We start from the raw sequence: 25,421 nt of genomic DNA on the forward strand, positions 1-25,421 counted from the left end.
CAGATCTAGGGACACATACAGACTGAAAGTGAGGGGATGGAAAAAGATATTCCATGCAAATGGAAATCAAAAGAAAGCTGGAGTAGCAATACTCATATCAGATAAAATAGACTTTCAAATAAAGAATGTTACAAGAGACAAGGAAGGATACTACATAATGATCAAGGGATCAATCCAAGAAGAAGATATAGCAATTATAAATATATATGCACCCAACATAGGGGCACCTCAATACATAAGGCAACTGCTAACAGCTATAAAAGAGGAAATCGACAGTAACACAATAATACTGGGGGACTTTAACACCTCACTTACACCAATGGACAGATCATCCAAAATGAAAATAAATAAGGAAACAGAAGCTTTAAATGACACAGTAGACCAGATAGACTTAACTGATATTTATAGGACATTCCATCCAAAAACAGCAGACTACACTTTCTTCTCAAGTGAGCACGGAACATTCTCCAGGATAGATCACATCTTGGGTCAAAAATCAAGCCACAGTAAATTTAAGAAAATTGAAATCATATCAAGCATCTTTTCTGACCACAGCGCTATGAGATTAGAAATGAATTATAGGGGAAAAAAATGTAAAAAACACAAACACATGGATGCTAAACAATACGTTATTAAATAACCAAGAGATCACTGAAGAAACCAAAGAGGAAATCAAAAAATACCTGGAGACAAATGACAATGAAAACACAATGATCCAAAACCTATGGGATGCAGCAAAAGCAGTTCTAAGAGGGAAGTTTATAGCTATACAAGCCTACCTCAAGAAACAAGACAAATCTCAAATAAACAATCTAACCTTACACCTAAAGGAACTAGTGAAAGAAGAAAAAACAAAACCCAAAGTTAGCAGAAGGAAAGAAATCATAAAGATCAGAGCAGAAATAAATGAAATAGAAACATAGAAAACACTAGCAAAGATCAATAAAACTAAAAGCTTGTTCTCTGAGAAGATAAACAAGAATTGATAAACCATTAGCCAGACTCATCAAGAAAAAGAGGGAGAGGACTCAAATCAATAAAATTAGAAATGAAAAAGGAGAAGTTACAACAGACACCGCAGAAATACAAAGCATCCTAAGAGACCACTACAAGCAACTCTATGCCAATAAAATGGACAACCTGGAAGAAATGGACAAATTCTTAGAAAGGTATAACCATCCAAGACTGAACCAGGAAGAAATGGAAAATATGAACAGACCAATCACAACTAATGAAATTGAAACCGTGATTAAAAATCTTCCAACAAACAAAAGTCCAGGACCACATGGCTTCACAGGTGAATTCTATCAAGCATTTAGAGAAGAGCTAACACCCATTCTTCTCAAACTCTTCCAAAAAATTGCAGAGGAAGGAACACTCCCAAACTCATTCTATGAGGCCACCATCACCCTGATACCAAAACCAGACAAAGAATACTACAAAAAAAGAAAATTACAGACCAATATCATTGATGAATATAGATGCAAAAATCCTCAACAAAATACTAGCAAACAGAATCTAACAACACATTAAAAGGATCATATACCATGATCAAGTGGAATTTATCCCAGGGATGCAAGGATTCTTCAATATATGCAAATCATTCAATGTGATAAAACATATTAACAAATTGAAGAATAAAAACCATATGATCATCTCAATAGATGCAGAAAAACCTTTTGACAAAATTCAACACCCATTTTTGATAAAAACTCTCCAGAAAGTGGGCATAGAGGGAACCTACCTCAACATAATAAAGGCCATATGTGACAAACCCACAGCAAACATCATTCTCAAGGGTGAAAAACTGAAACCATTTCCTCTAAGATCAGGAACAAGACAAGGATGTCCACTCTCACCACTATTATTCTACATAGTTTTGGAAGTCCTAGCCACGGCAGTCAGAGAAGAAAAAGAAATAAAATGAATACAAATTGGAAAAGAAGAAGTAAAACTGTCACTGTTTGCAGGTGACATGATACTATACAAAGAGAATCCTAAAGATGCCACCAGAAAACTCCTAGAGCTAATCAATGAATGTGGTAAAGTTGCAGGATACAAAATTAATGCACAGAAATCTCTTGCATTTCTGTACACTAATGATGAAAAATCTGAAAGAGAAATTAAGGAAACACTCCCATTTACCATTGCAACAAAAAGAATAAAATACCTAGGAATATACCTACCTAGGGGGATAAAAGACCTGTATGCAGAAAACTGTAAGACACTGATGAAAAAAGTTAAAGATGATACCAACAGATGGAGAGATATACCATGTACTTGGATTGGAAGAATCAACATTGTGAAAATGACTATACTACCCAAAGCAATCTACAGATTCAATGCAATCCCTATCAAATTACCAATGGCATTTTTTACGGAACTAGAACAAAAAATCTTAAAATTTGTATGGAGACACAAAAGACCCCAAATAGCCAAAGCAGTCTTGAGGGAAAAAAACAGAGCTGGAGGAATCAGACTCCCTGACTTTGGACTATACTACAAAGCTACAGTAATCAAGACAATATGCTACTGGCACAAAAACAGAAATATAGATCAATGGAATAGCATAGAAAGCCCAGATATAAACCCACGCACCTGTGGTCAACTAATCTATGACAAAGGAGGCAAGGATATACAATGGAGAAAAGACAGTCAGTCTCTTCAATAAATGGTGCTGGGAAAAATGGACAGCTACATGTAAAAGAATGGAATTAGAACACTCCCTAACACCATACACAAAATTAAACTCAAAATGGATCAGAGACCTAAATGTAAGACCAGATGCTATTAAACTCTTAGAGGAAAACATAGGAAGAACACTCATTGACATAAATCACAGCAAGATCTTTTTTGATCCACCTCCTAGATTAATGGAAATAAAAACAAAAATAAACAAATGGGACCTAATGAAACTTAAAAGCTTTTGCACAGCAAAGGAAACCATAAACAAGACGAAAAGACAACCCTCAGAATGGGAGAAAATATTTGCAAACGAACCAAAGGACAAAGGATTAATCTCCAAAATATATAAACAGCTCATGCAGCTCAATATTAAAAAAAAAAACAACCCAATCTAAAAATGGGCAGAAGACCTAAATAGACATTTCTTCAAAGAAGGTATACAGGTGGCCAAGAAGCACATGAAAAGCTGCTCAGCATCAGTAATTATTAGAGAAATGCAAATCAAAACTACAATGAGGTATCACCTCACACCAGTTAGAATGGGCATCATCAGAAAATCCAAACAACAAATGCTGGAGAGGGTGTGGCGAAAAGGGAACCCTCTTGCACTGTTGGTGGGAATGTAAATTGATACAGCCACTATGGAGAACAGTATGGAGGTTCCTTAAAAAACTAAAAATAGAACTACCATATGACCCAGCAATCCCACTACTGGGCGTATACCCAGAGAAAACCATAATTCAAAAAGACACATGCACCCCAGTGTTCATTGCAGCACTATTTACAGTAGCCAGGTCATGGAAGCAACCTAAATGCCCATCGACAGGCGAATGGATAAAGAAGGTGTGGTACATATATACAATGGAATATTACTCAGCCATAAAAAGGAATGAAATTGGGTCATTTGTAGAGACATGGGTGGACATAGAGACTGTCATACAGAGTGAAGTAAGTCAGAAAGAGAAAAACAAATATTGTATATTAATGCATATATGTGGAACCTAGAAAAATGGTACAGATTAACTGGTTTGCAGGGCAGAAATTGAGACACAGATGTAGAGAACAAACATGTGGACACCAAGGGGGAAAAGCGGCAGGTGGATGGGGGTGGTGGTGTGATGAATTGGGCGATTGGGATTGACATGTATACACTGATGTGTATGAAATTGGTGACTAACAAGGACCTGCTGTATAAAAAAATAAATTAAATTAAATTCAAGAATTAGAAAAAAAAAAAAAAAGTATATAGTGAAAATTAAACATACAATAAAACTACCCATGCTGAAATTTGGGGGACGTTTAGGTCCTTTAAAAAAAAAAAAGTATTAATAATCACTGACTACATCTATGGTAAAAGTGCTTATTTTGGTTTACTTAGATAATGCTGCAGCTGGTGGAAATGATAAACGTTTAAACTGTTAACACTCTGAATGTATTGGATTTAAGAGAATAAACATTGTACAAAAATAAAAAAAAAAGAAAGTATATAGTGAATAAACTTTTAATTGATTTGTTTAGCAGAGAGATTGGGCTATCCAGATCTCCTCTTGCTCAGAGAAAATATCGTGTTTGTTCAATCCTACCAGATATTGAGATAACTGATCTCAAGTGATCCCCTACTGGTCCTTTTAATATTTACTCAAATTCAATCAAAGCTTTAAAATGAAGGGGAAAACAGGCATATTCCTGACAAAGGAAACAGAGAGTATTCTGGGGGAATGAATATAAGCCAGGCATCTGCATCTTTGAATTCTGCTGACCTCATCAATAATGTGGGTAAATGCCAGTGATGACCAGATCAAATGAATGCCACATTGCAACCATGCTTGAAAATTTCAAGGTTTATTCAGTCTTTTCAGATTGGAGTACAGTGCTGTATAGTGTTCTGCTTTTTTTTTGCTTTTTATAAGCATTCCTTTAAAGAACAGTGAAATGACATATTGTTGCAACTCTTTTAATGGCTTTTTCCTGAGCAAATTATATTCTCAGAAATGTAAATATCAATCTCTTCTAAAGAACCTTTATCTTCCTTACTATGCAGTTGACTATCCCCTGAAAAGTTAATAAATAGAAAAGGAATAGCAGATGAGATATCATCATTAATCTACAAGGCATGGTTTCTTTTATTTACATGGCACCAAATATAGTATTGCATAGGCACCACAGGGCATGTTTCTTTTGCTATTCATATAGATCAAGTGTTTTTGTTTTTGTTGTTGTTGTTGTGGTGGTGGTGGTGGGGTGTGTGTGTGTGTGTGTGTGTTGATGGTGGTGCTGGGAATGACTGTGATGTTTTAAAGTAATAGTAGAATCCAAAGGGCTTTGAATTTAGGACAAAATACTGTCCCAGTTCCTTTTCTCTTTTTAACACCACATGATAGACATTCTTAAGGCAATGTTTTAGACGAGAATTATATTAGGACAACTAGAAGATCAGCCATTTTACAGTCAGTCATTTGAGGCAAAATAACATATGAAACATTTTACATCAGTCCTAAGTTATGAAGGTAAAAATATTCTATACTCAGCAATGGATAGCTTAGAGGAAATGTTATTTTTAATAGTTCCAATATTTACCTAGAGTTTTTTCCCTTTTTGTCAAAACTTTTTGTCTCAAAAAACCTACAACTAAAATTTATGGAAAAATCTATTTAATGGCTATAATTGATATTGATTTTATTCATATTCAGTTGATGTAGATATGTATCTCTTTTGGAATTGTTCAGAAAACACAGTGACCAGAAAAAATATCAAAGGGATAAAGATATTTTACTTTTTAAGGAATTTTTTTAAAATTATGAATTCCAAATTCTATCTACCCAAATTATTTTCCTCCCTAGATATCACAGATACTGAACTTTAGTTTTTATTCTGTTTGATTCAAGACAATTAGAATTCATATTTTACTTGATTTCCTCTTAATCTTCTTCATACTCATGGTTCCTAACCAAGAATGCACATTAGAATAAGTATTAAAAGACATACTCATGTCCTGCTTCTAATCCTAAAAGGATTCAGATTCATTAAGTTAGAAATAAGGTCACAAGTGACTCAAATTCATATTTATAGTTAAGAAGCACTATGTCTTGATTTTAAACATTCTGGAATCACATACCCATTTGAAGAGCCAATGAAAAAAGATAACTTCTTCCTAAAATAATGCACTTAAATACAAACATATGGAAATGAAAATATACTTTCATAAAATATACCCTAAGACATCGTTTCACCAAGATATTAGACTTCCTCATTATGACTCTAACACCTAAAAGTGAGTACATTTTCTCCCTCTTCCTTTTATTCCACTCTGAACACTTTACTAGCCCTCCTGTCACACTCCCCAGACTGCTTTCCACTTGAAGATAGACAGTCTTTGGCTATGTTACATCTAGGGGCAAGTTTAGGCCAGAGTTTACAGAAATACTGGAAAGTAATACAAAAGCAAATAGCCTCAAATTTTGGAGTACAGAGAAGCATACTTCATACTACTGTTTATTGATTAAATACTACACTGCCTGGGAAAAAGCAGGTAAGGGCACTCCCAGGCAGATGTGAGAAAGTTGGGAAAAGATGAATAGTTTACGCCTCAATTACAGTGGTGTCTGGGATAAGTGCTAAGAATTATGCAGGTTCTTGGTGAATAGATGCTGAAAGAATGGGTGAATAAATGAATGAACAGCTGAAGAACTGACTGAAAAAAGCAGAAAGGAAAGATTGTTCATTCCCTTTCACTTCTGTGGCCTTAGTTTCCTCATCTGCTACATGGGCGCATTAGAAGCTGTTCAGATTCTCTTCCATCTCAGACAATTCCTGTATTCTTCATATTACTCTGTGAATGGAAGGGCGAAGACCTATTCCCTAGTGCAAGGCAGGTATCCAGACTGTAAATTAACAGCCCTCATGGCAAGAGAGGGAGTGTAGAGGGATGGTGCTATTTGGCAATGTATTATCATGTTAAGCTAAAAGCTGGCGGGTAAAGTAAGTAAGTATTTGCTACAAACTTTCTAACATTGAGTAGCTTATGGAAGAAAATACTGCTTCAATGTGAAAATAAATAAAATTTATATTACCTCAACTTCTGGAATAAAGAGGCTGATTTATGTGCCTTCATGTGAAACACGGTCCAAAATCAATTTTTTCTCGAAATAAGTAAGATTGAGGAGAGAATACCGAATGCTGTCATTATGTAATGTGTATACATGGAGCAGCTCTATAAAGACACATACATTTGTAATTGTGGTTGCCTTCGAGGATGGGAAATGGGTGGCTAGGAGAAATTTTGAAAGGAAAATTTAATTTACACTGAATTGGGATAATTTTTGAGTTTGTATAATGTGCATATATTGCCTATCTATAAAATATTCTTAAACTTTAAAGTACTACAAAATATAATATTAGTGAAGATGCAAAAAAAAAAAAAAACAGCCTGAAAGTTTGTCACCAGTGGAATTACATTTTAAATGCTGTGATGCAGTCTGTTAATAAATGTCCATAGCAGATGAAGAATATTTGGCCAAAAAAAATCAATGGATACAGAGTGTATACTACCTCCCCTATTTTGCTGCTTTATCCACCATTATTTTTAAAATGTGACCAATATAGTGGTAGGACAGTTAAATAAAAGCTTTTTAACTAGATGGCACTCAGTGGAGTTCTGGTTCATCCAACGTCATATATAGAACAGTTTCATAGAAATCATCATAATTTTTTACACTTCAGAGACAGTACTGACCCAGCAAGCAGTCATCTGTACACATGGTTTCCTGGGAGACGATAAGTATTTTTCCAAGAATTCTGGGACTACATTAGAACACCATTTAGCCATAATACTGTCTTTTTCCTTTGTCTCTAAAGTGGTGGTAACTCTATTAATCAGTTTATTAATCCCTCTTGGAATGTGAAGATTAATTATTATGAAATACCTAAGTGCTGACAGAAGTGCAAGATAATCTAGTTCAGGTGGCACAAGAAAAGTCAATGAGAAAAACAAACATCATTTTTTAACTTTGTTTATTTGTAGCTTAAAATGTAATGCCATACAATTTTACCAATCACTTAAAAAAGGATTTATATTTGCAGAAAACAGAAGCAAAACAGAAAGATATGAAATAAAATGCCATCTTGCTTCAAGTTTTCAAATCAGTACTTAGAGTACTAATATACATCTATATACACTGCAAGTATATTTTACAAATATACTATGAGTAATCTTGAAACCGCAATAAATATCAAGTAGATTTTTAGGCACACGCATAAAAAAATGCGGAATCTGCATAATTCTTGAGAGTGCTGAGTGACTCATTAGTAGATCATTTTCACACATATATTTTACACAAAATATACAGCCATCACACACATGATCCCCAGTCACCTCAGAACCTCACCTTTCATCCCAGCATTAGTGCCTTCTTATTCTTTGATACTATTGCTCTATACAGCTATTACATAAGAAAATATTTTGCAGTTTTCTTCAACTAATTGCCTAAGAAGGTATCAATGCTACCAAAATAAGTACAGCCTATCTACACAATATATTCATGGAAGTGTGCTGAGCAGCACCAACTTACAGAACTGGTCACAGAACCCTGAAGGCAAACATAAATTTTGAAGTATACCATTTTTGAGTTGCCCATACCATGACATCCAGAAATTATTAGAAACTGAGGTAACACCTGTGGTTTTTAGAGATAGGAATCCTTGAAGAAAACACCAAAGGTATTTTTGAAAATTCTGACCAACATGGACCTCAGTTATTGTACACTTTGTCTGTGGCTCTTTCTGTGCAAATGTAAACCAGAGAATCCAAAGGAATGCTCATGGTGAATTTACGTACACTGCTAGGATTAAAGGTCACAGCCATGGAACACCTGAGATCGCCCTCTGATAAGCGAAGTCTAACGCTTCTCTTAGTAGAGCCAATGTTCATTGATAAAAATGAACCAGATAAGATCCCACTGATTTTTGCCCCCCAGCTACAAGTCAGATTCTGGCATATCTGGCATATCTGCCATCAAGTACCCTATTCCATATCGTCCATTGGGAGCAGTATCCAGAGTGGGTGATCCACTCTGTTTTCGATAAATATTTTTACCAAAATTTGGAGAGGACATCTCGCTTGATGTCTTTCCATGAATGAGGCTTGCATCATCTCCCTCTAAGTTTATAGGTTCCTTCAGAACCCTTCCTCTCTTATAGGTCACAGACGCTAAATTACCAGAACTATCGTCTATAAGGTTGCAGCGACGAATGATGAAGACAATTGGGACGGGCAGTATTGCCAGGACCATCAGAGAGATACAGACAACCATTCCCCACGTTGGGTAGCTCTGAAATTCCTCTGATGCCTGTTAAAGCCAAAAAATAATTATTAATAATCTCTTTCTCTGCAGGGACATGAAAAAATATATATTTGTCTCAGGTTTTTAAGAAAAGAATCTGGGCTAGTCTTATGATTTTGACTAATGAATTGCTGTGGAGGTGACAGTAAGCAACTTCCAGGGCAAAGCCTTAAAGGCCTTGCTGTTTCTGCCTTTGTGTCCTAGAATGCTACCCTGAGTCCATAATGCCTGGAAGAAACCAAGAATGAAAGCTCACATAGAGCCCAGCTCTCCAAGTTTAATCAACTGTATGAGTTAGCTCACACAAGACCCAAAGAAGAATCATCCAGCTCATCCACAGAACCCTAAGAAATAATAACTCATCATTGCTTTCAGTCATTAAGTTTGGGGGTCATATGTTAACTAAGCAATAGTTACCTGTTACATGTGCCACATTATCTTTCTAAAATCTGAAATTAAATTTTGAACTACATCTAGCCCCAAGGGATTTGGTAAGGGATAACAGACTTATTTGTTTAGAATAGTCTTGAATTTAGTTGCTATTATATAGAATTACTAACCATAGAATAAAGGTCAGAGGTATCTGAAAAATAAGCATTCTGATTTTCTAACTGCTAATATGTATTTTAAGATTGCATTACTATGTAGCTAATGCAACATAAGAACAGAAATTGAAATAGTCATGGCTAATATAAAACAGTTATAGCAAAACTTTACTTCAATATTTACTTAAATTATGTATACATGGCTAATGCATAGTTTCATTGTTAGAGTATCTCGAATATAAGTTAGTAAATTTATACAGGAAAAAATATTTCTGGTGGTTTGATCAATATGTTTTCTAAAGTCAAAGGCCCAACTGGTTCATCTATGGTGACATGAATAAAATTACTTTAATGAGGACCAAGTCAGTACTTCTCATGTACTAAAAAAGTCCACAAAGTATAAAAAAATCATACATATTTGGGGCCAAAAAAACATAAAAATCTCAAGATCCTCACATAAAAGCAACACCATTCATTTAACAGCAAACTATGCTGTGAAAAAAGCAAAAAAACAAAAACCTCTAAAATGACATGTATATTTTTATCTACCTTCCTTATTTTGCATTTTACCTTATCTTCAATCCATGCATTATAGCCAGGAGGACTTAATCCCATATTCACAATGCTAGCAATTAGCAGTGATAATAGCATTAGAGGAGAAATATATTTCCACATATAGTAGTAATATCTGTTGGGAGCAAAGCCCAGCATATCCTTTAGGTCTTCCATAAACCTAAAAAGAACGAAGGAATTTAATTATTCCTCGAGTTAATATAGCTATATTAAAATATGGTAAATTAAATGTCCTTTAAAATACGCATTATATCAATGGTTTGACGGGGGTTAACCATGATACCCTATGACATTTTACACTGAGTCTAAAAGTCATATTGGAAGATGACTTATAAATTAAGAACATTTATAAAGTAAAATGGAACCAGTTTACTGTAATTTTCATTTGGAGAAAGTCCCCATAAGTCAATTACTGGAAAGTCGCCTCCAACTGATGATTTCCACTCTATGAACACAATATTTGCAATACATTAAAATTTCCTTGTTTCTTTTTCTCTTAATTAGCCATATGTAATATCATCCAATCCAATTGGTGTTTATATTATCTGACCTCTCATGTCTTTCTGTAGTCTGTTTTTTTTAACTGAAAGAAGGTCCGTACATTGCAGTTGATGCATGTGTTTCTCAGACCATTTTTCGTCTCTAAGTTCCTCATACATCTCTTCATCATTTCCTCTGATTTTTTGTTGAATCAGCTGGTCACTCTGTCCCACAGTCTGTATTTGGCTGATGGCATTCCCACAGTTTTGCTTCACAAGAGCATTTGATCCTCCTATTTCCCATGAATTAACACTTAGACCTAGTAATGATTAGACTTACGTGTTGTTTTTTTTTTTGAGTCAGGTTATTGAGGTGCTTTTTACCTGAAGTAAAATTCACCCTTTTTAATTGTATGATGTTAACACTGTCAGGAGCATGTAGACATTACATACTAGTCTACATCCCTTAATGTTTATCTCGAGATAAATATTTACTGCCCACCCACCAGCCCTTGTATTAATGTTTCTGCAGACTTCGTGGTTGTCTAAAGCTAGTTCTCTCATAGATTCTTCAAAAAGGGATCGTAGTAACTATATTTCCTAATTTCTTGCATGTTTCTAATTGTTTGTCTGTGGTCACTATACCTGAATGTCAGTTCAGCTGAATTTAAAATCTGTGGCTTACATTTTTTCCTTGAGAATCATACATATGTCTAACTACATAATATTGTTACAAAAATTTTGTTGACTATTAGATTTTTCTCTCATAAATAATCTTCTTTGCTTTGTTTTGTTTTGTATTATTTTTGCCTGGATGCCCTTTTTTTTGTGTGTGTGTCTTGTAGTAACATCCTAGGCTATGTCCTCGTGTTGGCCTTTATGTCTATTTCTCCAAGTATGTTGTTTGCCCTTTCAACATTCAAATTATTTATTTCAGGCAAGTTTCTTCAATTATAGTTTTTAGCATTTGTTCTGGCTACTGTTTTTAGAGGTCTTCATTGTACATATGCTGAATCATCTTTGCTTAACTACTGTGTTTATTTATTTCTCTTAAATCCTTTGTTATTTCTCCTTGATTTTCAAAAGCATCCCTCCTTTCTAGCTTCTAATTCTTCTGAAATTAGGCACTGTACTTATCATTTTTGTTTTCTTTTTAATTTGATCTTCATTTTTTAAGTGTTTTTCTTTTATTTACAATTATTTCCTGAGTTCTATCACCTCTGTTTTCAAATCTTCCTTTTCTCTAACTATTATAATTCTCAATTTTAAAATAACTGATTTCTGCTCTTTTTTTGTGGCTTCTATCATTTTTAAACATTTATTTCAACTCATTTTGAAGTATTGTTAGTTTTCCATCTATTTTGCATGTGTGCTTTTGTTGTCTGCAGAGATTTTACTCTGCTCCTTTCCTATTTAAAAAAAAAAAAAAAGAAACTTTTCTTAAGATTTGGCCACAGTTAAGTGAAATGAATTTTCCTGTGTGTTTTAGGAGAGAGGGATGGGCCTTTCCTCTCTATTTTTGCAAAGTAATCAAAAAAGGTGGCTTCAGAATTTCTCAGTTCTGTTTACCTCTGCTCTCCTCCTCATATTGACCTGGACTTTCTTTTCCATGGCCCCTACTACCTCTCTCCTACTCAACTCAGGTTTTGCTCCCACCACTTTTTCTTCAGTGAAGAGCTTTATCTTGGAAGAGAACTTCGGGTTATTCATTTCAAGAGTTTTTAGAGACCAGATTGCTCTAGCACTGATGATCTTATTGTATTTTGGTCCCTCTGCACTCCGCAAAATGTGGGCAAAGATCCTATAAAATTTCTCCCAGTTTAGCTCACTGTCTTCCGATCAGCCTGCCACACATTTCAGGGAGGACCTGGGGGTGACTGGAAAGCTGTCAGAAGCCCAGCTGCATATCCTCTACCATCTCCCACACGGAAGTGATATCACACAGGTCCTGTGGCTGCCAGTGGTTTGCCCCAACCTTTCATATTTGAGGGTTCACAGGACTATCTTCTTGCCAGTGTTTATGGGTGTTTAGTTCTGCTTTCTAGTCATCCTTTTTCTCTTTCATTTTTAAAAGGAGACTCAGGAAAATACAATCTACGCAGCCATCACTTTCAGCTTTACAGGATCCTCCTTCTCGTTTTCTCTCATTCTTATTTCTTCCTAGTCCCTAACTTGCTATGCTCCAATATTTCTTTTTCTGCATTTGAATTTACTGTCTCAAAAGTTTAGGTTTTGAAAGTCTTCTTTCTCTCAACTCTGTGTCTGGAAATGTAGGTAAATGTGGCAGAAGACAAAGAGCTGAGCTCATGACACTGTTGAAGGGGAACAGGAAGAATATAAGGTTGCTACGACATTTAAAGGAGGGGAAAGTAAATAAATGAGAGCATTTTAGACAGGAGAATTCTAATTCTGCTCGTAGGACAAGATATGAGCTTTAGAAACCAACAGACCTGGTTGCAAATCATAGCTCCATCATCTTTTAATGTATATCTTAGTCCTTCTGAGCTTAATTTTTGGCATTTTCAAAAAAGATAATACCTATCTTGGAGGGTTATTGTTAGACACATAGACAACATATGCACAGCACACTACCTCACATACAGCAGAAATTTATAGATGCATGTATTATTAGTAGTATTATTCTTCCTGTTGTTATAATGATTATTATTTAGGAACTACTAAAAAGAAATATTTACTACTATGCCTACTGTAAATGATGAAGTGTCTAAATGGAAATCTAAATTATGATCTTATTGATCCATAGATCAGTCCAATAACAATGTCAAATTCCAACACAGTGCAGGTTAGGAGTTGGGGGTAGCTTGGTAGAGTGTAGAAATATCTGGTTTTGAAATTAAAGTCCTGGCTCTGCAACTAACATACTGTGTTCTCCTGTACAAGTAGGGCCAATTTTCCATCTAGGATATGGATAATATTAGTTACCACAGATTGTTATAATGACTAACATTAAATGCGTGTCATACAGCTATTACTACTATTGCTATATAGTACATGATCATTAAATGTAAGTTCCCCTATCTTTCCTTGCCTGGAGCTTTTGCCACTAATAAAAACATTCTTTAAACTTTGTCGCAAAGCTCACTCAATACCAATAAAGTTCTTTATGTTGTTTAGGAGGACTCTGGTCCACAATGAACTTATTCCTACTTCACAGAGACCTCTAATAAGCTTGATGGTCTTACTACCTTTAGTTAATCCATATATGTTAACTAAAGACAGCAACTTTAAAAAATATTGGACAAGGCCTCTGGAAACTTTTTTTATTCTGAGACTACTCTAATGCTTCATTTCACGCCAAGTATATATACTTTTCAAGCTGAGCAGGTATATAATTCAGAGGTTTAAGCATCTCATGAATTCAAGTCATGACTCCACATAAATATGAAGTTTATGTATAGCAAATGCCATATATACCTTGGAGCGTCATATATATATATACCACTTCCCAAAATTGGCCTGCTGCATAAAACATTGTGTAAAATGATAAAATAAGGCATTTTGTAGCATAACAAAATTAAATTCCTCTTGTAAAACAGGTTAGCAACGTAATTAGAAGTATCGTCTTTAGAGTTAAGCAAAAATGGCTATGAATCCCAGGTCTACCTCTGTTCAGGTGTGTGATGAGCAAGTCACTTGGTGTCTCACTAAGCCTGCATTTTCTTATCTGTAACAATAGCTCAAAACAACTTAACAAGGTTCTTGGAACTTAACCAGTATGCTCTAAACCTTGGAAGTTCCTATTTGATAGCCAGAATTAAATCAAAGCTCCAAAATCCTAAACTACATTACCATCTACACCATTCTATCTAACCATCTAATAAGGGGATATACTTCGTTAAAATTATTGAATGGAGTCTTCAAAAGATTTGATTTTTGTGACAAGGAATTTTTCCCTCTAGTCACTTCCCTCCTCTTCTAAATGAGTTATATATTAACAATTGGTCTTTCCAAAATAGAGATGAAAAATGAATGCATAAGAGAGAATATACTTACTTATCTATGCCGTAAACAAAGGATACAGCAATATTCTCCAAAATGACTACAATTAGCAGAGGCAGGGTAGCAGAATAATCATCAAACATTGTAACAAAGTAATTTCCAGAGCGCTGCACAAACATCAGGCCAATACAAAATGCCAGAAGACAACAGATAACTGGACAAAAGGAATAAATAACAAAATTAAGCCCTACTCAGAGTCAAGTCTTTTAAACTTCATTATAAGTTATTATATGCAACAATAATTTTGTTTCCACTTTTATAAGTTGTCAATGATACAAATAGGATACCTTTCCTGATACCATGGAATATAACATATTGGGAATTAGTTACCTGGATTTAGCCCCAGATTTAATATGAATTCATTGTAAGACAGTAACTCAACTCATCTCCTCGAGTCTGTGGAAACGTGTTTACTAAACACAAATAACAAATGAGGCAAAACTGAGGATATATTAAAAGTATAAATCTCCATACCCCTCTTCTCATTATTAATAGCAAAGTGACCTTTCCAGGCAGCAAATGTTCGTGGGTCATTTCTACTTTTAAGAATGTTTTATAGTTTTGGAAGCAATACTGAATTTTGAAATTAACAATGAGATTAATGTAGCTTAAAATAAGACTATGATAACATGTATTTTTCTATCTGATTGAAATATGGTTATTGTTAAAGCATAACTGAAAAAAATCTGATGAGACCTTGCCTTAGCAGCAATCTGTATCTCTGTCCTGATATTGCCCAAATAGATTAGTTGGGAATACAGCTATGACAGGGTTGGGCAACCTGATTCTCCAGGTAACTAAGAAGAACCATCTAAAAGGAGTTTCTGCAGCAGTACTGAAGAAAGATGCAGAAACTTCTAACCAGCTACCCTTAATATAAAAACTTAGAATTCTGGAATCCATATAATATTCCCATATTTGTGTTAGACTCTTTATTCTCTCTTGCACGTTGGTAGAGAAGCCCTCAAAAATAAAAGATGGCTGTGTTCTCTTTCTCAAGCAGCTTTTAGCAGAGGTGAGTGAAAGTGAAAGAAGTGGAGCAGGTAAGGGCAGTTCAGAAGGGGAGAAAAGACATCCCGGGGGTTCCATCTGATGGGGGTTCCCTAAAAATCTCAATAAGTATGGGTTAAATTAAGCCATTTCCTCCATCTTGTAAGTGCTATGCTAGTGGTATGAGTTACATCGTACGTAAGTGAATATTCTATATAAACATATCATGTAGAAAAGGAAAAGTAGCGTTCACTTGGAGTCTAACGCATATTGAAATATTTGAATGCTTGTCACAGCAAATTGTACTCAAAGTATCAGGATCCAAGTAGCAGAGCTTGGATTTGAACCACAGCCTGTGTCACTCTCACTCTCTCCTAATTACATTATAGTATAAGGTAGATAGGAAGAAAGTGTATTCCAGGTGGTAAAGACACTGAGAGTTTTGCTGACGATGTGAGAGGAACAGATAATGAGTAAGTCACTTATCTAAGTCCTACTGTCCTATCAGAGGAGATGAAAACATCTGACAAAGGTGATGGGGTAACATTTAATCTAAGTATATAAAACATGACTCAAAGTAGAAGTATGAACCCAGAATACAGGTAACAGGGGTAGAGAGTATATTCCTCTTTACTCTGACCTAAAGGTCTTCCACTGGGAGTTACCAAATACTCACATGTGTGTTTCTCCCTCTACACTGTTGTTTTCCCCTTAATTTTGCAAACCCTCTTACCACAGGAGGGTTGGGATATGGGGCAAAGACGAGGAAAGCAGCAAAGATGACTGTTATTTAGTCTGCATGTCAGGCAGGGTATTGATAGCCTTAAAATAAATAGAAACTGCAGAAGTAGAGACTGACTTTCAGGAAAAGATAGAGACATTTCTTATTTATGTTCAGCTGAATTAAAGATATTTAGATGTAAATATCTCACAAACTGCTGAAATTGTTTTACACACACACTTAGCAGAACGGTGAGTGATAAAGATATATATGTATTTGAGAGTTATTTACACATAAATTATTATTAAATCTTTCAGAGCTAAAAACAGCCTTGGGGAGCTTGTGTACCACTGCCCAGCATTTAAGATCATCTATATATTTTTTCCCATTAATTATTGCATCACTTACCAGCACTGTTACTGCACTCTGGTCTGGCTGGCTTCCTCGCTGCTTCCTTTGTCTCTACTTGGCTATGTAAAGGAACACTATCCTCTGACCCCTGAGAAGACCCCTTCCCTCTCTAATTCAATTTCCATGGCTTTCGCTGACACTTCCCTCATATATTTAGATGACCTCTGCTGCGTCTTAATTCGTAGAACAGGTAAAGTCCCTATCATGCTATCTATCAGTATATTACATGGTACAAGTCTTATCTACCCACCTTGATTTTAACTATCAGTCCTACTCTTTTTAGAGGAGAGGCTCTCCTATATCTCTGTATCTCTGTTGTAATTTCTCTTATATCCTTGATATCCCTCAAATGCGAGGACGATGCAACACACAACCAGTATTTTAATAACTACTTGTAGATTGGACTTCTAACAACCATCAGTATTGATAAATTGTGTTATTGTCTTTCCTACCTAGATATATTAACTTCTATCAGGCTACAATTGCTCTTTTATATGAGAACTCAATTTAGGTTTATCAATTTCAGCTATGCACTTTTGGAAAATCCAATGACCTGAACTACTATTTTTATAATTATCTGAGTTGAATACAAAATTATACATGAACATTCTGTGACTTTGTTCTAGTGCCGGTAATTCATGATAATGACATTATTCCTAATAAAGAGTAATAGAATAAATGATCACTAATAATTAATAGAATCTGTATTAAATATGTCATTTGCATATTATATAAATAAATCCCTAAATAACAAATACTAGTATTATTAGTAAGTAGACATTAATAATAAACACTTTTCCTATTGCCATCTCTGATCTCTCACCAAGGGTAAAACAGCCCGCCCACATCAGTTCAATGAAAAGTCAAATACATAAAAACTAACCAGTGAGAATTTCTTTCCTCACTTTGAATGTGTCCACAATGGGTGTGATGATCCCTTCAATGGTTCCAAACATGCTGCCAAGCCCTAGATTTACCAGCATGAGGAAGAACATCACTGACCAGAAGGGAGATGCAGGGAAATGTGTCATTGCTTCTGTAAAGGCAATAAAAGCTAAACCAGTCCCCTGAACAGCCTGTAAGATATACAAAACGGCCACGTTAATACAGAGCAATATGAAGTGCTGGCTATATACATCAGTTGCAAAGGGCAGGAGAACTCTGAATAATGTAGGGGAGTTACTGGAGATAAACATGCTGATACCATGTTGTCTCCTAAGAAACTGTTGCCTCTAAACAAACTTCAAGGTGATCGTGTTATCTCATAAAAACAGCAGATAGACCAAAATTTTAAAAGAACTTTAAGAGTAAGTTAGTAATTAAATCTTTCCTTACAGAATTCAAGATTTTTATGTTAATGATGGCTTCATCCATAATTTCCTGAACGTGATTCTTTATGTTTAGTCTCAAATACAGTTAGCTATCTTAAAGCAAGTGATTAACAGCCAATTTCTCCATTATATTTTCCTTTTTGCCAATGTAAAGAGAGGGTGACAATTAATGCAAGGCTATTTATTCATGTTCACCTATGTCGTGTTTATTAAAATGTATGACAGTGGCTAGAAAAAGGACTTAATCATGACTTATTGAACACAATTATTAAGATGGGCAAATATCATTCATGTGTCCAAACAACCATACAATATGTAAATGATAATTGTAATTCAAGTTTTGTATTAAATATTATACCAGGAAAGGTACCAGACTAATTTCATTTTCTGGGATGAAAATCACCTAATTTATATCCATATTTTAAATTATTGTGGCTTAATCAGTGAAACTACTTTTCAAAGTAAAACAGACTTTTTTGATTTAAGAAAATGTGTTCTCTGAAGTAAAGAATGTGAATTTTGAAACAGCATGATCTTCCACAGGCATTTTAAAGATCATTTTCCTAAAAGAAGTCTTCTGGGTAATGCATATTTTAAGTTAATAAGAATTATTTTATCGCATAAACATAGCCTACTAACTTTATTTAGCTCATCTTCAATTTGACAGGAATTGAGATGAAGAGCAGGAAACTCTTCTTCTTTCACTTTTTGAATGATGTCATAAACTAAATGATAATCTTCCGCAGTAACAGCTGAAAAGTTGATATGATGGGGAATAATATCTTGACTAATGTTGCCCATTTTCACAAGTTTGATGATCATTTCCAAATTTCTGAAAAGTAAAACAGCATTAATGAACACATGGGTTTGGGAAGGAGATTTTTTAATATAATTATGCCATCAAAAGCTAAAGAAAATTAACAACCATACTCTGCAATGCATTTCTCATTTATGACATTTGCTTTGAAGCCCAGAACTGCAAACACCACCAATGTTGCCAGGATAGAAGTAAAAAAATTGATGAAGGACACCAGGACGGCATCAAAGTGGCAGTTGTTGTCTCTCTTGTTGTAGCTTGAAAAGGCAATGACGCCACCAAATCCCAGACCTAAGGCAAAGAACACCTGAGCTGCAGCTTCTCTCCAGACCTTGGGCTCCAGCATCATTTCAAGCTGTTTAAAATTAAACAGAATATAAGTCAGCTGCAAAAAATTATTTCAGAATAATCTACAAGGAATCGGTTCTATTGTTTAAATACATCATAATGACACTTATGCACCCAAAGATTATTTAAAACAGGGGGATAGTCTGTTCTTAAGTAGAAAGAACAAATTTTTCATTTAGGAATAATACAAGGAATATGAATAAGAAAGGCTATAGACTATCGAAACTTTAGATGGAGATGTTACTTAAATACATGGAGAAAATACTTATATGGGAATTTTTAAATATTTTTAAGACAAATCATCAAAGGAGTATTTGAGAGAGAAATGAAATATCTTCAGTTATTCTTATTTATGTCTTTGTTTTCTTTCCAAAGCAAAATAAATCAGTTAGCCATAAAAGTTAAATAATTGTTTAACAAATACCCTAAGTTTTGTGTTTTCTGGTGAAGTCTAACAGCCAAAGCAGATAATAATTATAAGCTGGGTAGAGCTGAACTATTTGTACTTTGCATATTCAGATAGGTATTATTCATTCATTGAGTAGTTTCCTGAAAGCCTTTTCTTTGAAAACAGAAGAAATTCAACCATATCATCGCTAAGACCTTTTCAGATCCAAAGTTCTAAAGTTTGGAATCTGTGCTGAACATATATTTCAAGTAACTGTGCTTCACTTCTTAAGCAATTATCACTGTATATAACCAAACCTTTTAAATGGAACTATTAATATTAGCCATACCTGGCACAGACCTCAGTAAACAGTTGTCTGATTTCAGTAGCAGTAGTGTTTAAATTGGTATTCTATCTCTTTTCACCATTGCAATGAAATTGCCTTTATTGGGAACAATGCCAAATGTGGTTAAGAACATGAGTTACATAGACACTTTCAGATCCTGATTCTGCCACTTAATAATCTAAAAATAGTGCAACCTAGGGCAGGTGGCCTGTCCACTCTGAGTTCAAGCTTTCTCAACTGAAAGATGAGAGTAACGAGACATGTACTACTTATCACATTGCCTGCCGTCCTCAAAGTCCTCAATAATTGCTAACATATGGACTATAGTGGCAGGCACACTGATAAGCACCTTATATGGATGACCTCATTTAATATTCACAACAATCCATGAAATTGTGGCTAATATTATCTGCATCTTAGAAAAGTTAAGTAACCTGCCTCAGGTTACACAGCACTTCTGGGGTAGAGCTGACATATGAACACAGGTAGATTTCAAAATGCATAAGCTCTCAAACATTAGGATATGTTGTTCAATTAATTTTAGTGATTATTACCGAAATTTGTGCAATGTTATCATGAAACATAATCATGATTATATTTATAATTTATCTGCAATTAACTAAAATATGCATACTGTTTACTGACTATCGCTGCTACATTACCATTCTACGGTTGATACCCATCTAATAAAATACACTCATTCAACTGTCTATCTCTACTTTGCCCACTAGATGGCAGACAACACCTATGTAATAAAGACATTCTGATTATTTCCAATTCAGGAACTAAATCTCCATTCACTGGGAATATTTCGTGTGCTTAGGTACTTTCTCCCTTACATAAATAATGTAAATTAAAAAGTTATTGACAACTTCTTATCGTTATTATATTAACTATCATCCTACACTGGCCTAATACAGAATCTTATCAACAGTCCATGAAAAGTGAGCTGAAGAAATAATTAACTATATTTTAATAGTTATCTCCAGTTCTGGTTTAAAATGTTAACAGTGCTGCAGTTTTAAATACGGGGACCATGTAAAAGCATCATATCAAAGTATTTAGAGTCTAAAGTATCTAGTTAAATTAAATATTTAGAATTATGTCACAAACAATTGCCAACACAGAGAAAGGTGATACTCCAGGAATTCACAACAAAGCTAGTTGTTTTTAACCCAGAGAACTTTTTTTTTTTTTGAAATTGCAAATATAAATATTTTGGTCACTAAGTATGGCCCATCTGAGGCTGATTTAAATTATAATGTAGCTGAAATTCATAAATCTGAACTAATTATTCACTGAGGAGTTCCAACAACTCTAAATGATAAACAGAACTTTTGAACTATTCGAGAAAACCAGATCACAGTGTCAACATTTTTGCTACTCGAGAATGAACACCACGTTGGAACCAGATATACAAAGAACACAGCTTCTGTGACACAGTATCAAGGCAGCTGCCAGGAGTGACAGTTCCAAGGAGGCTAAAATCTTCTGCCCACATCTCTCAGCACCATGCTTGGCTGCACAGTCATCGTTCAGACAACTTCCAATTTCTGAGCTAATTTTGAAATTGTGTTTTTATAACTCGTTGTCTGCCTATGATAGAGTTAGCAAACTAATGTGAAGTGTAATGTCAGTGTATAACCAAAATATATGTACACCTCAAACTTGATTTTTCCTGTCAAATCAGTATAACAAGTCCACAAGGATTGATTAATCAAGTCAGCTCTAAGTTAAACAACGGAGTCTAAGTTCCTAACCTTTTAGAAAACCTAATTAGAATTTTCCTAAAATGCATACGCATTTATAAAAGTTACAGAACTTCCCAAATGCACTAATGTTAAGTACTATTCTAGAAAATACAAAACGGCAAAACGAAACAAAGTAAGAAACCTTGAATTTCTCTGAGACAGGATTTAGAGGGCAATAGGGTTCTTAACCTGGGTCCATGGATTTTAGGTGATCTGTCAACCTCCTGAGACACTAAGCAAATTAATATGTTCATTATTTGTTCTGGTAAGAAGATTCCATTATCAGTTTTTTTTCAAAGGGGTCCATGTCAAAAGGTTAAGAACCACTGAAATAGAGGAGGAAGAGTAAAGACTGAAAAGTTCTAAAATGTACCAGTGTAAAAATAGGAAGTTAATTTATTATAAAATAGGAATTTTTGAAGTTTAAATAGTGAAACTCACTAATGGGGCCTTTAAAATCGGAGAGAGATGGATATAATTATAGATGTCCAAAAGCTCCGGTTTTACTAGGCTGGTTAACATAACAGCTATAATTTAATAGTCTAGTGCACATAGGTTAGAACAATTATCCCTTAAATCTAACTGTGGGAACATTTTAACAATAAACATAAGGCTTTTGTGATCATAAGCCTTAACTAGAAATACAGTACATACCTCAGGGGTAAACATGTGACGGATGCCATCAATTGAACCATTTAAAAGGAGTGCTCTGATTAGGAAGCATATAAGTACCACATACGGGAACAGAGAACTAAAATACATGATCTGCAAAGTAAGAAAGATTAAAAAAAGGTGAGACATACTAACAACTATTTTCTTTTTCATAGTTAAGATTATGTGTTCTGTTCTATACTGTGAAAGTGACACTTTTTATAATATGATAAATAATACTTTTAATACCTTGCATAGCCATCGTATCAGAGTGGCTTAATAGCCTTGATTCAATGTGACTAGTTAAGATTCTATTTGAGATATAACAAAAAATAAGAACATTTTCCTTATTTAAACCCCTTTTAAATAGTCCATAGGTATGGTGTAATTTGAATAGTGTTGATTCCTTGCAGTTCACAAAGCAAGCAATATTTAAGAGAAATGAATGGACACTAATTCGTTAACAAATTTCTACTTTATTGTTTTAGGTAGCAAAAAAAAAAAAGTCCTTTTTTTGTTTGTTTGTTTTTAATTAAGCAAAGTTCCATTATAATTCTATAAAGCTTCTGGAATAGAGAGTGGTCCTGTTAAGGCTCCTACAGAACTTGAATAATAGTGTAGAGATTTTTACTTTCTACTTCAGAAGTCTCATCATTAAAGTTAAGCAAATGTTTATCATAGAAAAGCAGCTGTCCTAACCAGACATGTACTGCCTCCTTGACATCTCCATGTGGTATCCAAAACTTACCCGATTTTCCGCCAAAGCTGTCCCCACCCATCTCCATCTCCCACCACCCATCCATTTGCTAAAGTCAAACATCCAGAAGTAGTTCTGCACTATTTGTAATATTCTAGTTTCCAAGCTACCACTCAGGTTATCTCATTCCCTGCTTAACCCACTCCAGGGATCTCTAATGCAGTTGGAGTAAAATGCGAATTTCTCCCTCTGTCCTGCAAAGCCTTAGACTAGGCTGCCTACCTGCCTGCCCCACCACTCTAACCCCAGCTGAGCTTCAGCCCCGAGGGAAACCAAGCTCTTGAGCTTCAGGGCCAGAGCAGGCTGTGCCCTCAGTCTGAGGTATTCATCTCCCTCATCTGTCCAAGACTCGCTCCTCTTTGTTATTTTACGTCTCATCTTCATTTTCTCAAGACTACCTAGAACACCCAGAATAAGGCGATGCCTTTTTCCCATCAATATACCCCCATCTGCCCTCCTCTATGCCCCATGAACCTTCAATAATATTATTTTGTTTTGTCTTGACAGCATTTAACACTGTTGAAATTATCTTGTTTACTTGTTAATTTTCAATCTCCCCTACTGGAATGTAAGCTCTGTGAGGGCAAGGACTTTTTCTCTCCTGTTCACTACCAAATCCCAAATACCTAACAGAGTTCCTAATACATAGTACGTATATAATACTTATCTGTGGAGGAAGGAATGGAGGAAGGGTAGGAAGAATGGAGAAAAAACCTGCCATAGCAGAGGATGGCTCAGGCAGGTTAGAGATATTGAATCCTATAGTAACTGTAGACAAACAATAGGCAAGTCAACACAATAATTTGCCCCTCTTCTACTGTTCTCTACACCTTATTATATTAAGCATTCTAAGAGAAAATTAATATTACAAATAAAATCTCAGCATAATTAGAAACCCACATTTTTCTAAAAATAATTATATTTTAATTTAATTAGTTGTAAAGAAATATAATTTTTTGATCATTTCAAAATGGTATAATTTTTAAATTGCATCCATTCATCCACATTTCTTGATTTCTTTTTATCAGAATGCTTTTAGATGGAGTAATTTTTTTCATTCTTTCTGCCTACTTTTAGAATTCTTTAAATTTGTGGGTCTACTATATATCTATTCAAGTAGCCTTGGTCTCACTTGATTACAGCTATTCCTTTTATGATTCTTCACAAATCTTGGGGCTAACCAGAAGCATGGATTCACCTTTGCACAATAGCTTCTTTTTGTTTGTTTTTTTTTAACAGAACTCAAATTTGCTGCCTTATAAATGACTTAAAGGACTTCCATTAATGCATTTATTTTAAAAGTGAAAATGAAGGCTGCACACTGAAATAATCTGGATAGTTTGATTATGATTCTTTCCAATAAATACGGTATACCCTCAGTATATTTTAAATATAATTTCAAATTAGAAGCTAAAGGAAGAAATGATTCTTCCTGTATGTGTATTTACCCAGGTTAAACAACTCTAACACACCTGAATATGGTCCTCTTCCCCACATCCCATAACAACTGACCAACAAGTCCAACTGACTCCAAATTTCATCTGTCCCTTCGTTTTCATCCTCAGTGATGTGTCACTTTTCACTATTAGCTTCCTCCTCATTTTGCTTCTCGATTTTCCCTGCCAGCTCTCCTCTTCATCCCTGAAATTCATCACCCACCCTGCTACCAGAAAGATCTTTCTAAGGATCTGATGGTGTAATGAACTGCTAAAAATCTTCAAATATTTCACACCATTTGTTAAGTAACAGCCAGTCATTTTACCAGTGTCCATAGATACTTTAATACCTGCAATCAACTTACATTTCCAGCCTCATTTCCCACAAGCTGCACAAATTGTATGTAAAAGTCACACGGGGTTACTCAGCAGAATTTGGGCTTTGCACATGCTGTTTTACATGCCTTCAATGTCCTCTCTCTGAAGTTTCTGGTGAACTCTTCTTCAACTGTCAAACTCTAGCCCAAAAGTTACCTGCTTTGTGAAGCCCTCCCCCAGTTCCAGGTTAATTTCAGTGACTGCCTCTGTGCTCTATACTCTCAGACACTTTTTATTTGTACATCTTACTGCGTTTATTCTGCTGTCATTATTTGTCTCACCCATTAAATTATGGGTTCCATGAGGATAAAGATGGTAGGCTATTAACCTTTGCACATTCTTAGATACTCAAAAATATTGTACATTAAGAGAGAATTCATAGGAAGTTTTCCTTTCTGTACACATTCCCTAAAAAAAAAAAAAAGGAACAAACAAAAAACCCTCATCTTTATTTTA

General features: G+C 34.9%; 1 protein-coding gene across 3 annotated transcripts in view; it reads right to left on the reverse strand.

The window, feature by feature from the left end:
• Positions 1-3,240: 3,240 nt before the first annotated feature.
• The window catches only part of SLC6A15 (solute carrier family 6 member 15), a 51,710-nt gene continuing 29,529 nt past the window's right edge, over positions 3,241-25,421 (reverse strand). For 2 of the 3 annotated variants that reach the window (XM_082351801.1, XM_082351802.1), the window contains exons 6-12: positions 22,398-22,508; positions 19,024-19,265; positions 18,733-18,925; positions 17,646-17,838; positions 14,635-14,794; positions 10,139-10,301; positions 3,241-9,029 (exon numbers count right to left, since the gene is read on the reverse strand). In XM_082351801.1, coding sequence (XP_082207927.1) covers positions 8,658-9,029; positions 10,139-10,301; positions 14,635-14,794; positions 17,646-17,838; positions 18,733-18,925; positions 19,024-19,265; positions 22,398-22,508 — 1,434 coding nt within the window. In that variant the 3' untranslated portion in view covers positions 3,241-8,657. The remainder of the gene's footprint in view (positions 9,030-10,138; positions 10,302-14,634; positions 14,795-17,645; positions 17,839-18,732; positions 18,926-19,023; positions 19,266-22,397; positions 22,509-25,421) is intronic. The other variant, XM_082351803.1, reaches the window with a different exon arrangement.

The sequence above is a fragment of the Balaenoptera borealis genome (assembly GCF_965194805.1).
Source record: "Balaenoptera borealis genome assembly, chromosome: 13".
In the NCBI taxonomy this organism is placed as follows: Eukaryota; Metazoa; Chordata; class Mammalia; order Artiodactyla; family Balaenopteridae; genus Balaenoptera; species Balaenoptera borealis.